At 35.9% G+C, this 15,245-nt stretch overlaps 1 protein-coding gene across 3 annotated transcripts in view; it reads left to right on the top strand.

Annotated features, from left to right (window-relative positions):
* The window catches only part of PIK3CB (phosphatidylinositol-4,5-bisphosphate 3-kinase catalytic subunit beta), a 200,333-nt gene that overhangs the window by 100,689 nt on the left and 84,399 nt on the right, over positions 1 to 15,245 (top strand). For all 3 annotated transcript variants that reach the window (XM_081234606.1, XM_081234607.1, XM_081234608.1), the window contains 4 exons: positions 2,566 to 2,789; positions 5,554 to 5,733; positions 8,156 to 8,326; positions 9,342 to 9,419. In XM_081234606.1, the coding sequence (XP_081090732.1) occupies positions 2,566 to 2,789; positions 5,554 to 5,733; positions 8,156 to 8,326; positions 9,342 to 9,419 (653 nt within the window). The remainder of the gene's footprint in view (positions 1 to 2,565; positions 2,790 to 5,553; positions 5,734 to 8,155; positions 8,327 to 9,341; positions 9,420 to 15,245) is intronic.

The raw sequence follows: 15,245 nt of genomic DNA on the forward strand, positions 1-15,245 counted from the left end.
CAACCGGCTTCAGAGCATGCAGAGCCATCCAGGCCATGTAAAAAGTAGAGATTTAATTCGTAAGAGCAATTGGGAAGCTATTGAAGGGATTTAAGTAGGGGAGTAACGTCATCAGATTTTCATTTTAGAAAAATTATTTAGGTTGGGGAATGGAAATGGATTGGAGGGATTAAGATTGTGAGTAGAGAAATAAATGAAAAACTGATGTAATAATTAATCCATGGGAGAGATGATGGTAGCTAGGATTAAGGTAATGGCTGTAGGACCTAAGAGAACTAGACAGAGTTGAGAGACATTTAGAAAGTGGATTAGACATGACTTTTAGTAGATAAAGGGAGATAAAGAGTTTGATTTTTGTTAGATGTATCTATTATTAGGTATTCATTTCCATGTCCTTATCTGTAGTACCGATGATCTGTGAATAGAAATAGTTTGAACAGTGCAAAGGAAGAAGCTCTAAGATACTTAAGGTAGTTCACTTAAATTACAGTTCATTCACATAGCTGATTTAGAGTAATATATTTTATTCCAGATCTAAAACTATCCAAGAAATCATATTGTACCCTCAAGATTTTACCTTTGTTGTATTATGGAACTTAAACATTTTAATTTTTCTATATTTAATACCTCAAATTGATGCTAATATTTATTTTAGAAATAATGACTGTTTTAATAGACGTAAATATACAATGCAGGTAAGTCTACTATCAAGATGACACTCATTGACGTGAATATATTCAAATGATATAGTATTGATTTGGCCCTACAGAATGAAAAGTAACAGCTTGCACCACTGTGCTTCCCTCTCCAACACTATGAAATGCTGTTAATATTATCTCAATTTTCAAGGCAAAAATTTATATGCATTCTATATTCTTTCTTTTGAATTTGCATAAAAGAAATCTTGCGAGACCCATTGTGTCCCTGCTTTATATATTTAATATATCTGGGACTTTTATCCTAACAACACAGATCTACTTCATTCATTTTAGCACTTGTACCACTCTATCATGGTATATGGATGTATCTTAATTTTTTTAACCAGGTCTTAATGATTATCTTTAGGTTATTTCCAGTTTTTTATTTATTATAAACAAAGCTACAGTGAACATGCTTGTACTGATATCATGTTATCTGTACAATTATTTCCATAGATTTGTGGAAATAAACAATCATGCAAATGAGAACAGACTTTTTACTCAGAGCTTGCTATAATAAAGGAATTTTGTGTTTGGCAATGACTCAAAGTCAGGCAAGGGAGTGATAAAGTTTTTTTTTTTTTTTTTTTAATTTATTTATTTATTTTTGCTGTGTTGGGTCTCCGTTTCTGTGCGAGGGCTTTCTCCAGTTGTGGCAAGTGGGGGCCACTCCTCATCGCGGTGCGCGGGCCTTTCACTATCGCGGCCTCTCTTGTTGCGGAGCACAGGCTCCAGACGCGCAGGCTCAGCAGCCGTGGCTCACGGGCCCAGCCGCTCCGTGGCATGTGGGATCCTCCCAGACCAGGGCTCGAACCCGCGTCCCCTGCACTAGCAGGCAGACTCTCAACCACTGCGCCACCAGGGAAGCCCCAGTGATAAAGTTTTATGGTAGAGAAAGTGGATGGCTTTCATCTATGCCTGATGGAAGTTGTTGGCAGGAGGAAGCTCAAGGTGGGCTCACAAGAAGCTGGGCATCTTACGTGGTTGGTTTGGGGAACATATTTGACTTTCACTGGTTGGTCCTGAGTCTCTCAGGTTGCAGTTCATTTTGGTGGAATACCAAGGTCAAAACGTGTGTGTGTGTGAGTGTGAGTTCTAATAAATATTAAATATGCCTATTTCTCTTCTGTCCCTTCCAGCTTAAGGTTTTGTCCAATTTTAAAATGTTTGCCAATCTGATAGGTAAAAATTAATGCACATATAAAAATTTATACATGTTCTTTTATTATTTTAGATATCTAGAATTATTTATTAGAATAATTATAAGCTTATGAACAGGCTGTTATATAGTTATCTTCATGGCAGAAGTGGTTCACAATTCAGTACAACAAAAAATAGTTTTATGTTTATGAGATTTTTGACTAACTGATATACTATAACCATTGGTGAAAAATCACAGTAAACTGAAAGTTTATAAAATTTAAGTTTACTGAGTTTTAAGTTAAGTAATAACTTGAGTTTTAGGCTTATTTGTAAAGTTTTCAGATTCTTAGCCTTTCTTAAATATTTTAAATGTGATTTACTTGATTTGTGAAGAAAAACTGTGGCTCTTTCATATGTGGTTTTAAAATAGTACTGTGAATTTCAGTGATTATCTTTTTAAAATTGGTAACCAACTATATTTCTTTAAGAGGTTTCAAGTTTGTATTCTTTAGAAATCTAATTGTATGTTCATCTTCTATACGTGAAGTTCATTATTTTATTTTGAATTTTTTTTATCTTTCATAATATTCTCTTTATCTTTCATAATATTTTCCCACTCAGTTTTGTTGGCTTCATAAAAACCAAGCATCCAAATTATCTTTTTTTGAGTATATTTTGTATTCTCTTAGCTACTCAAAATGACACGTCTAAAATTTTTGTTTAGGTTTGCATGAATTTGATGCCTTGAAGGATCCTGAGGTGAATGAATTCCGAATAAAAATGCGCAGATTCAGTGAGGAAAAGATTCAGTCGCTTGTGGGATTGTCTTGGATGGATTGGCTAAAGCAAACCTATCCACCAGAGCATGAACCATCCATTCCTGAAAATTTAGAAGATAAACTTTACGGAGGAAAGCTCATTGTGGCTGTTCATTTTGAAAATTGTCAGGTAGTATTATATTATTTTAAGAAATACTTTATAATAAATTTGTGAATTTTACCAGAATGCAGCACCAATGTTAGAGGAGGCTGTTGCTCACCTAGTAAGCACTGACAAAGAGCATTTTTAGATTTAAGATGGAAATATATTTAGGATTATATGTGACAACCTAAAGTGACACATCCTTTGCACATATATGGTTTTTTGATGCATTTTTGTCTAGATCAGGGTCTGCAAACTGCAGTGGTTTTGAATGGTTTTTATATTTTTAAAGGGATGTAAAAAACTCAAAGAATTTTGAAGGATGTTAAAAAGAAAAGAAAGAAGAATATGCGACAGATACTCATATGTTGTTAGCAAAGCCTGGTTCTTTAGAGAAAAAGTTTGCCAACCCCTGGTATAGATAATGTTGTTTAATGTAGATATAATTTTATTTTCTCATGTGATTTTTCTCTTGTCTATAAAATGAAAGGTTTGATCAAAGAGCTCTTTTTTTCCATTTTCTTACATTTGCATTCTGTGAATATGTGAACTAAGTGCCGGTTCGGAATTGGGCATTATAATAGAGTGTATATACAGTTAATCTGTATCTGAAGGTTCATAGCAATTTTACAAACTAGATTATGCTACTGCCTTTGTATGAAGTGTGCTCATTTTATCATTTAGTCTCTGGCCTTGGAATTAGGGTAGGAGTACAAGGATATTTTGTTCTGTTCTTCAGTTACTGTGATAACAATAACAAAACCTTTATCAGTAGCCATTCTATGTTGAGCACTTTACTATGCCAGGAATTATGAAAGGTATTTTTGAAATATATTCTCTACTTCTCACAACAACCTAATAAAGTGTTGTTATTTTAACCCCATTTTATAGTGAAGAAACTGACAGGGAGAAAAGTTTGAGTTCTTTTGTGCCCTGCTTCATAGCTGGTCAGCAGTAGAGCCAGGATTTTTTCCAGGTGTTTCTCATTTTATCAAGTCGGCCATCTTTCCAAAAACATGTTATTAAGTATTTGTTAGGTCAGATGTAAAAAAAGGATCCTACATTCAGGCATTTTGCAAAGGATGTTTGTCTAGAGCAAAAAAAAAGAAAATAATTTGCCACTCTATACTGAGGTATGTTGAGACTCAAGTTCAATTTAAGCCAAGAATTGGGTATCATAAAGTGTAAAGATCAAATTTAAAATACTGTTTAGGGAATTCTGCATTGTTGAAAGAGTTGAAATAGGGAATTTTACTGTTAAAAGGTGATTAGAATTCAACTTGAAAATACCTGCTCTGGGCAGTTTGTCCATCTAGGTCAGTTTGAATTTCATCACATATGGGTCAAACCTCTACTGGATATACAAATTTTAATGTGATCATCATTGTAACAAAGTATATGTGAAAAGAAGTGTTTTGAAGTTAGAAGAGAAATATAGATGTAAAACCTTATTGGATTCAAGCAGTCATAGAACTTAACGGTGAAAGGAGTTTAGACATCATCTAGGCAGACTCTTTATATAACATAATAATTCTTTTCACCATCCTTTATATCCTGTGTCTCTAACCAAATACATCCAGTTGCTATGGGAGCCCTCTGCCTACTGAAGTAGCATGTTTTCACTGTGAGCAAGCACACATTTAAATTTCGAATTTAGAAAATTAAATTCAAGCTAGCTTTCTGTGACTTCTGCTCATCTGGTTATACTTTCCTATTTAATAAGTATCCATTCAATCTCCCTTTATTCTACATGCCAGATATTCAGATAATTGGAATATAGCTATCATGTCTCCTTAGTCTCCTTTTCTTCTGGCTAGATACTTCCCAGGGATTAAACCAAAAACTCTTAGAGTTTCTGATCATACAGAATAGTAAATTTTTAAGTTATGAAATAGTTTTAGGAAGTCACATAGAGTTTGTAGATTTTTTAAAAAATAAATTTATTTATTTTATTTATTTATTTTTGGCTGTGTTGGGTCTTTGTTGCTGGGCGCGGGCTTTCTCTAGTTGCGGCGAGCGGGGGCTACTCTCCATTTGTGGTGCATGGGCTTCTCATTGCGGTGGCTTCTCTTGTTGTGGAGCATGGGCTCTAGGCACGCGGGCTTCAGTAGTTGTGGCACGTGGGCTCAGTAGTTGTGGCTCACGGGCTCTAGAGCTCAGGCTCAGTAGTTGTGGCGCATGGGCTTAGTTGCTCCGCGGCATGTGGGATCTTCCCGGACCAGGGCTCGAACCCGTGTCCCCTGCATTGGCAGGCAGATTCTTAACCACTGCGCCACCAAGGAAGCCCGAGTTTATAGATTTTTATTTAGGCTATTATTGCTTTAAAAAAAACCCAAACCCCATACCGTAATTTATTGCCAGCACTATTTCATAAGTGAATAAACATTTTACCATCAAAAAATAGGAGTGACAGAATCTCAGAATAAAGGCTGTTTGGCAACCTACTCCATCATACATGCATCTCCCCCCCCCCCCAAATTCTATAAAATTCTCATTTGGCCATTTCACCATTACTGCTGATAACCAGCATTGGGAAGCAGCATGTGGGAACACTAAACTAAAAATGACATGAACTGTAACAAGGTATTCATTTAGGTTAAAAAATGATTTTCCAGGATTGGTAGGGGGAAAGAAAATTTACTGGAAATTAAATGTAAAGGATGTACATGTGTAAACATTATGTATAGTTGTGTACAGTGTAGTACTTAATAATAAGTACAAATGTAAAGAGTGATTTTTTTTTACCAGTGTAAATACAAAATTGCTTCTTTTTTCTACTCCCCCTTTTTAGGATGTGTTTAGCTTTCAAGTATCTCCTAATATGAATCCTATCAAAATAAATGAATTGGCAATCCAAAAACGTTTGACTATTCATGGGAAAGAAGATGAAGTTAGCCCCTATGACTATGTGTTGCAAATCAGTGGGAGAGTAGAATATGTGTTTGGTGATCACCCACTAATTCAGTTCCAGGTATGTGTTTTAACTATCAATTTACCGTTTATTTACATTTAGTCATGAATTCTTTGAGGAGATGTCTTATGCAGGGAATTGATGTGCCTCAGGTTATTTTTGGAGTATAGTGGAGTTTAAATAAGATATGTGCGTTGTGACACCCCTTCCCCCAGCATAAGGTATGCTATTTAAAGAAGCTTTGCCTTCAAGGAACTTGAGGATATTTTTGTTGAAATTACCTTTGGAGACTAAAAAATGGTCGTTACATAAAGAATACTGGGTTAAGTGTCAAGTTAGAGGTAAATAGTAACAGAATTTTAGGAAAATATGTGATTACTCTTTAAAATTTTTATTTATTTATTTATTTATTTATTTTTAGCTGCATTGGGTCTTCCTTGCTGCGCTCAGGCTTTCTCTAGTTGTGGCGAGTGGGGGCTACTCTTCGTTGCGGTGTGTGGGCTTCTCATTACCATGGCTTCTCTTGTTGTGGAGCACAGGCTCTAGGCGCATGGGCTTCAGTAGTTGTGGCATGCAGGCTCAGTAGTTGTGGCTCGTGGGCTCTAGGCTCACTGACTTCAGTAGTTGTGGCGCACGGGCTTAGTTGCTCTGCGGCATGTGGGATCTTCCCCGACCAGGGCTTGAACCTGTGTCCCCTGCATTGGCAGGCGGATTCTTAACCACTGTGCCACCATGGAAACCTGTGATTAATCTTATTTGTGATTTTTGTTGTTTGTCTTAAGCAAGAGGGATACAGGCATGCCAGTTATTAAGTGATGTCTGTTTGAGAAGGAGCTCTGATTTATTACCAGGTAACAGGGGATTTTGTATCCTCCCCTTCTTTTTTTTTTTTTTTCAGATTTTTAGTGCAGCCCTTAATCCTTGATTTAGTAGGTAGAAAGTCTAGCAGCAGTTATAACCTCTGTGCACAGCTTTGGGATCTGTGGCATTCTGACAGTAAGTGCTTGAACTCTAGCCCATGAGAGGAAGAAGGAAGAGGAAAAGTGCTTGGTGGTAACATCTAAGTACTGACTTCTTCCCTTCGTGTTCTGCCATCTTTTTTTTTTTTTTTGCGGTACGCGGGCCTCTCACTGTTGTGGCCTGTCCCGTTGCGGAGCACAGGCTCTGGACGCGCAGGCTCAGCGACCATGGCTCACGGGCCCAGCCGCTCCGCGGCATGTGGGATCTTCGCAGACCGGGACACGAACCTGTGTCCCCTGCATCGGCAGGCGGACTCTCAACCACTGCGCCACCAGGGAAGCCTTCTGCCATCTTTTAAGTAGCCTCCTGCTTCTTTAATTTAACACTTTTTTTTTTAAACCTTAGTAAGGGGAAAGTATATTGTTTTGCTCAAACTGGAATTTGTTATTACAAAGAAAACTAAAGACGTGTGTGTTTTTTGTACAAGGTCATGTGAGAAAGAAAATATACAATGAAGGTGAAGGAACCTGAAGGAAATGAAATGATACATCTTTCATAGTGAAAAGTTTTTGAATGAATATATTTGTCATAGTATCATGTTAACTCCCACTTATAGGCCATTCGGGAATTTTTTTTTTCCAAAAGTGTATTTTCAGTGGTTCTGAATTGAATACAATATACTGAATCACACTTTATATCTCTATAGAAAATTTATTATAGTGAGGAGTACATTGGATTTCTATTCATTATGTTAGGAATCTTTGGTAATGTGATTAACCACCCCTCTTCTTACATGCCTCCGGAGAATCATCCTGGTTTCATGGAAATGACACAGAGCATCAAGGTCATATGGCCAGTACGTTTTTGATGGAAAGGCAGTAATGGGTGCCTGGAGCCCTGTGCTGAAAAGGTACCAGGTCTGCCTCAGGGATCCATGGAAATGTGGCCACCTCAGGACTTATAAAAAATGGCCACATGTGTACTACATATTCAGCTTTCCTGACTTACTGGTCAGAGCTTGCAGTGTGGCATCACAGTCTATGACGATCACGTCCTGCCCCTGGAAAGGTGTGCCAGTTGGTCATACTGTCAGGTATTAAGTGCAGAGAAGAGAAAACAGAACATCTGCACTGTGGCACATATTTCTCCAAGGTTTAGCAAACAGAAAAGAAGTCAGACAAGTGACATTAAATCCAGGTGTTAAAGATACTAGCTGTGTAACTTAGCCTTCTGAGTTTCAGTTCTTTAATCTATTAAAAGGGGAAAATCTGTCTTTTAGAGTTATGAAGATTAGCTCTGACATATAAGAAGTATCTAGTTCAGTTCTCAGGTACGTAGATGTTCAGTTAATTGTAGCAGTTTTATGTTGTGATTTTTATTTCTCATATTCTTGACATTGAGTTGTTATTTAAGATACACTTTCACAGTGCATTTGTTCTGGTGTTGTTCAGCTTAATTTTATTCTTCTGTTGATTTAAGTTTTGCTTGAAAATCCTTACCTTATTCTTTCTTGCCACTGTAGTATATCCGGAACTGTGTAATGAATAGGACCTTGCCCCATTTTATACTTGTGGAATGTTGCAAGATCAAGAAGCTGTATGAACAGGAAATGATTGCCATAGAGGCTGCCATAAATCGAAATTCATCTAACCTTCCTCTTCCTTTACCACCTAAGAAAACTCGAATTATTTCTGTAAGTTTCATGTGTGAACCTTTGGTAACCCCAAAAGGCACGTGATATTTTTTTTTTGGTTAGGTTGTATGCTTAAGCCTCACACGTATATTCTTTGCTCAGTTTTCCTTCTGTGGAAAATGCATATTTTCCACAAACTATTAATATGAATTAATATTAATATTCCACAGAAGATTAATGCATATTTGGCAAAGATCCATCACCATTTATTAGTAATTATCTTTTATTAGTAATTATCTTTTTAGCTACCCTTCTTTTTCCTTACTCAGGCTATATGATTGTAAACAGGCCATTTAAGTTTTCGATTATCTTTTGGTGCTAAAGAAAAATGCCCTCACAAAACAAAAAAAAGAAAAAAGAAAAATGCCCTCAAATTTGATATATTTTGAGATTAGAGCTAAATGTGGGACTTCAAAGAGCAAGTTGAGCATTCTAGTAGAAAAGTTAGATGTGCAGAGACAGTTGATTTTCTGGTATATCTCATTTCTGTCAGTTTATCTATAATAGTATTTTGGTATAATTTGTCTGTTTTCTTCTTTCTTTCTTATTGAATACTTTTAGACTTTAAATGTAACAAAGGCATCATTTTTTTCTAGAATGTAATATATTTGTATAAAGCAAATCTTAAGTTTGTATTCATTAGAACATAACAGTTTTAAAATAGTTCTTCAGTCTTAAGAAATTGCATGTTTAACCATTCCTTGATGATTAAGTTATTATCTTTATATTAATTTATTGGTCAATTCTTAATTTATGCAAAACTTTTAATACTATTTTTTAATGGTGTTTAGTGAATTTCTTAGCAATACTGGAATGCTGCCTGTTTTGCCTTGAGAACTAAGTGCTAGTGGTTGTGATGGTTAATTTAATATATGTGATTTTCAGTTGTTAGTTCAGAGGTGTATTTTCATTCTTTTACCAATGGAAATGAGAACTGATAAGGCGATTTCATTGCTAGCATAGAATATTCATTTCTTTCATTAAAATACTCTGTGTTTATTTCATTTTTTTTCAGCATGTTTGGGAAAATAACAACCCTTTCCAAATTGTCTTGGTTAAGGGAAATAAACTTAACACAGAAGAAACTGTAAAAGTGAGTACTTGTTAAGATTTGAATCTATCTTCTGCTCCATTATTTGAATAAGTCACTGATATGCTCAGTGAAAGTCACATTGGAGATGAATTTTACCCATATTGGTTAACTACAGGAGATAGAGTATGGTATATAGGACAATTAAGAATTTTTGTTTTGGGCTTCCCTGGTGGCGCAGTGGTTGAGAGTCCGCCTGCCGATGCAGGGGACAAGGGTTCGTGCCCCGGTCCGGGAGGATCCCACATGCCGCGGAGCGTCTGGGCCCGTAAGCCATGGCCGCTGAGCCTGCACATCCGGAGCCTGTGCTCCGCAACGGGAGAGGCCACAACAGTGAGAGGCCCGCATACCGCAAAAAAAAAAAAAAAAAAAAGAATTTTTGTTTTAAAATATTCTTTGAATAGTTTGAGATGTACTGGATAGATTGACATTTTCCCAGTGTATATTATGGAAAAGAAATTGGGTTAGATCAAGAATTCAGCAAGTGAAATTTGAGCCAAACCTATAGGTCACAAGTTTCTGTGCAGGCTTACTCTCCTTTCTCAGCTTTGCTTAGAGCTGCACAATAGCCTCTCTTACCCCTTCCCCCCTTTTTTTCCACTTAAACTTGCTGAAAACACAGAAAATGTAATATTATTTCCTGAAATAAAATACATGACTATTGTAGACCACAACTTGTTAACACATGAGGATTTATCGCACCACCCCTACAGTTAAGACTTAACAAGGCATTTTGTCTGAAAGTATAAAGCATACATTTTCCTCTATTTTGCTTGGCAGGAAATTAAGTGAATAGTTTTGTGATCCAAGAAGGAGATTCAGTTAGTTTGAGATGTTTGCTGGCATGAGGATATATTCAGGAGCACCTTGCCAAAGATTACCAGTGGCTTGCTTTTATAAATGGACATTAAAGATTCTTTGGGTAGCTGTCATTAAAATAAGGGATTTTTTTCACTTTTATTCTTAGCTAGATTTTAATTCTTAATGAGTATGGTTATGGCCAATTAGCCTTTGTTTTCTATTTTAGTGGTAATTTAATTTTTCCCTTTAAATTTTCTTTATTAATTTTTTCCAATGGCAAAAGTATAACATGATTGTTGGTACAGGCAATAAAAGTCCAAACATGATTTAAGGAAAAAGGTTGCTGATTCTCCTCCCCATCTCTTTACCATCATATGGGATTCAAGGTCAACAGGCCTTGAGTGACCTCCATGTTTCTACAAATATATATACACATATGGTTTATACAAATATATATAAACATATGGTTGTGTTTATTTTGTTGATTGGTCGGTTTCCTAAAGAAAAGGGATGATGTTATGTATATTATTCTGTAATTTGATTTCTTCACTTTATATCTTGGATGGTCCTCTGGATTATTAAATATTTAGTAGAGTTCCTAGGGAATTATATTTCTTTTTTTTTATGGTTTTTGGTTTTTTTGACTTTTTTTTTCACGCACACACACTGTATTTTATTTTTACAAGAGATAAACTGACACCAAGCATTGTAAATGGATGACCACAAAAGCAACAAAGATTGCAATTACCAAACACGAAACACACTTATACTATGTCATAATATTGACATTCAGTCCAGTAATCCTTCACTGTAACAGCTCCTTTACTTTGCAGGTGAAAATTAATTTGTATATTTTTTGCCTCTGAGTCCTTGTGGGTTTTTTTTTTTTTTATTCAAACAGAAAGTCACAAAAATTATAATCATCCTCATCAGTTCACTCAGTCCCATGTAATTAAATTTTTTTTTTATCTTGATCTTTTGTTAGCACTTTTATGAATTCATCAGTTTTCCACTAGAGTTCTGAAAATGCTTATTCATTCAGTTCGGCAGTAGTCAGTTACCAGAAGCCTGTACTTGTCAGAGTCTTTTCCATGAATTCCCTGAAGATGAAACCATTTTATAGGAACATTTTTGCGAAAGCATCAGAGTACACCCAGAACTGTCTCTAAGTGACAAAAGACTTAAAAATGACCACGGTTAAAGATTTGATGAAAGTTCATAATAATGCAATTGACAAGGAAATTTAGTTATTTCTGAGATATACATTTTAAAGTAATAACTAGAATTATGACTTATAACATTATACCAGAGCATATAAGATTTTTAGAAATTTCATGAAATGTCTGAAACATTTATATTAACATATTTCCATACAAATAACCCAAAGAAAGTTTAATTAGTTATTTTTTGTTTGTTTGTTTGTTTGTTTATACTGCAGGTTCTTATTAGTCATCAATTTTATACACATCAGTGTATACATGTCAATCCCAATCAGCACACTGCCATCCCCACCCCACCACGGTTTTCCCCCCTTGGTGGCCATACATTTGTTCTCTACATCTGTGTCTCACCTTCTGCCCTGCAAACCAGTTCATCTGTACCATTTTTCTAGGTTCCACATACATGCGTTAATATACGATATTTGTTTTTCTCTTTCTGACTTACTTTACTCTGTGTGACAGTCTCCAGATCCATCAATGTCTCAACAAATGACTCAATTTCGTTCCTTTTTATGGCTGAGTAATATTCCATCGTATATATGTACCACAACTTCTTTATCCATTCGTCTATTGATGGGCATTTAGATTGCTTCCATGACCTGGCTATTGTAAGTAGTGCTGCAGTGAACATTGGGGTGCGTGTGTCTTTTTGAATTATGGTTTTCTCTGGTTATATGCCCAGTAGTGGGATTGCTGGATCATATGGTAATTGTACTTTTAGTTTTTTAAGGAACCTCCATACTGTTCTCCACAGAGACTGTATCCATTTACATTCCCACCAACAGTGCAAGAGGGTTCCCTTTTCTCCACACCCTCTCCAGCATTTGTTGTTTGTAGATTTTCTTATGATGCCCGTTCTGACTGGTGTGAGGTGATACCTCACTGTAGTTTTGATTTGCTTTCTCTAATAATTAGTGATGTTGAGCAGCTTTTCATGTGCTTCTTGGCCATCTGTATGTCTTCGGTGGAGAAATGTCTATTTAGGTCTTCTGCCCATTTTTGGATTGGGTTGTTTGTTTCTTTAATACTAAGCTGCATGAGCTGTTTATATATTTTGCAGATTAATCCTTTGTCCGTTGATTCGTTTGCGAATATTTTCTCCCATTCTGAGGGTTGTCTTTTCGTCTGTTTATGGTTTCCTTTCCTGTGCAAAAGCTTTGAAGTTTCATTGGGACCCATTTGTTTATTTTTGTTTTTATTTCCATTACTCTAGTAGGTGGATCAAAAAAGATCTTGCTGTGATTTATGTCAAAGAGTGTTCTTCCTATGTTTTCCTCTAAGAGTTTTATAGTGTCTGGTCTTACATTTAGGTCTCAAATCCATTTTGAGTTTATTTTTGTGTATGGTGTTAGGGAGTGTTCTAATTTCATTCTTTTACATGTAGCTCTCCAGTTTTCCCAGCACCACTTATTGAAGAGACTGTCTTTTCTCCATTGTATATCTTTGCCTCCTTTGTCATAGATTACTTGGCCATAGGTGCGTGGGTTTATCTCTGGGTTTTCTATCTTGTTCCATTGATCTATGTTTCTGTTTTTGTGCCAGTACCATATTTTCTTGATTACTGTAGCTTTGCAGTATAGTCTCAAGTCAGGGAGTCTGATTCCTCCAGCCCCGTTTTTTTCCCTCAAAACTGCTTTGGCTATTCGGGGTCTTTCGTGTCTCCATACAAATTTTAAGTTGATTTGTTCTAATTCCATAAAAAATACCACTGGTGATTTGATAGGGATTGCATTGAATCTGTAGATTGCTATGGGTAGTATAGTCATTTCACAATATTGATTCTTCCAATCCAAGAACATGGTATCTCTCTCCATCTGTTGGTATCATCTTTAATTTCTTTCATCAGTGTCTTATAGCTTTCAGCATACAGGTCTTTTGTTTCCCTAGGTAGGTTTATTCCTAGGTATTTTATTCTTTTTGTTGCAGTGGTAAATGGGAGTGTTTCCGTAATTTCTCTTTCAGATTTTTCCTCATTAGTGTATAGGAATGCCAGAGATTTCTGTGCATTAATTTTGTATCCTGCAACTTTACCAAATTCATTGATTAGCTCTAGTAGTTTTCTGGTGGCATCATTAGGATTCTCTATGTATAGTATCATGTCATCTGCAAACAGTGACAGTTTTACTTATTCTTTTCCAATTTGTATTCCTTTTATTTCTTTTTCTTCTCCGATTGCCATGGCTAGGACTTCCAAAATTATGTTGAATATTAGTGGTGAGAGTGGACATCCTTGTCTTTTTCCTGGTTTTAGAGGAAATGCTTTCAGTTTTTCACCATTGAGAATGAAGTTTGCTCTGGGTTTGTCGTATAGGGCCTTTATTATGTTGAGGTAGGTTCCCTCTATGCCCACTCTCTGGAGAGTTTTTATCATAAATGGGAGTTGAATTTTGTCAAAAGCTTTTTCTGCATCTTTTTCTGAGATGATCATATGGTTTTGATTCTTCAGTTTATTAATATGGTGTATCACATTGATTGATTTGCGTATATTGAAGAATCCTTGCATCCCTGGGATAAATCCCACTTGATCATGGTGTATTATCCTTTTAATGTGTTCTTGGATTCTGTTTGCTGGTATTTTGTTGAGGATTTTTGCATCTATATTCATCAGTGATATTGGTCTGTAATTTTCTTTTTTTGTAGTATCTTTGTCTGGTTTTGGTATCAGGGTGATGGTGGCCTCATAGAATGAGTTTGGGAGTGTTCCTTCCTCTGCAGTTTTTTGGAAGAGTTTGGGAAGGACGGGTGTTACCTCTTCTCTAAATGTTTGATAGAATTCACCTGTGAAGCCATCTGCTCCTGGACTTTTGTTTATTGGAAGATTTTTAATCACAGTTTCAATTTCATTACTTGTGATTGGTCTGTTCATATTTTCTGTTTCTTCCTGGTTCAGTCTTGGAAGGTTATACCTTTCTAAGAATTTGTCCATTTCTTCCAGGTTGTCCATTTTATTGGCACAGAGTTGCTTGTAGTAGTCTCTTAGGATGCTTTGTATTTCTGCGTTGTGTGTTGTAACTTCTCCTTTTTCATTTCTAATTGTATTGATTTGAGTCCTCTTCCTCTTTTTCTTGATGAGTCTGGCTAATGGTTTATCAATTTTGTTTATGTTCTCAAAGAACCAGCTTTTAGTTTTATTGATCTTTGCTATTGTTTTCTTTGTTTCTATTTCATTTATTTCTGCTTTGATCTTTATGATTTCTTTCCTTCTGGTAATTTTGGGTTTTGTTTGTTCTTCTTTCTCTAGTTCCTTTAGGTGTAAGTTTAGATTGTTTAGTTGAGATTTTTCTTGTTTCTTGAGGTAGGCTTGTATAGCTATAAACTTCCCATTTAGAACTGCTTTTGCTGCATCCCATATGTTTTGGATTGTTGTGTTTTCATTGTCATTTGTCTCTAGGTATTTTTTGATGTCCTCTTTGATTTCTTCAGTGATCTCTTGGTTATTTAGTAACGTATTGTTTAGCCTTCATGTGCTTGTGTTTTTTTCATTTTTTCCCCCTGTAATTCATTTCTAATCTCATAGCATTGTGGTCAGAAAAGATGGTTGATATGATTTCAGTTTTCTTAAATTTACTGAGGCTTGATTTGTGATCCAAGATGTAATCTATCCTGGAGAATGTTCCGTGCACACTTGAGAAGAAAGTGTAACCTGCTGTTTTTGGATGGAATGTCCTATAAATATCAGTTAAATCTGTCTGGTCTATTGTGTCATTTAAAGCTTCAGTTTCCTTATTTATTTTCATTTTGTGTGATCTGTCCATTGGTGTAAGTGAGCTGTTAAAGTCCCCCACTATTATTGTGTCACTGTCGATTT

Source organism: Mesoplodon bidens, assembly GCF_964165515.1.
Source record: "Mesoplodon bidens genome assembly, chromosome: 5".
Lineage (NCBI taxonomy): Eukaryota > Metazoa > Chordata > Mammalia > Artiodactyla > Ziphiidae > Mesoplodon > Mesoplodon bidens.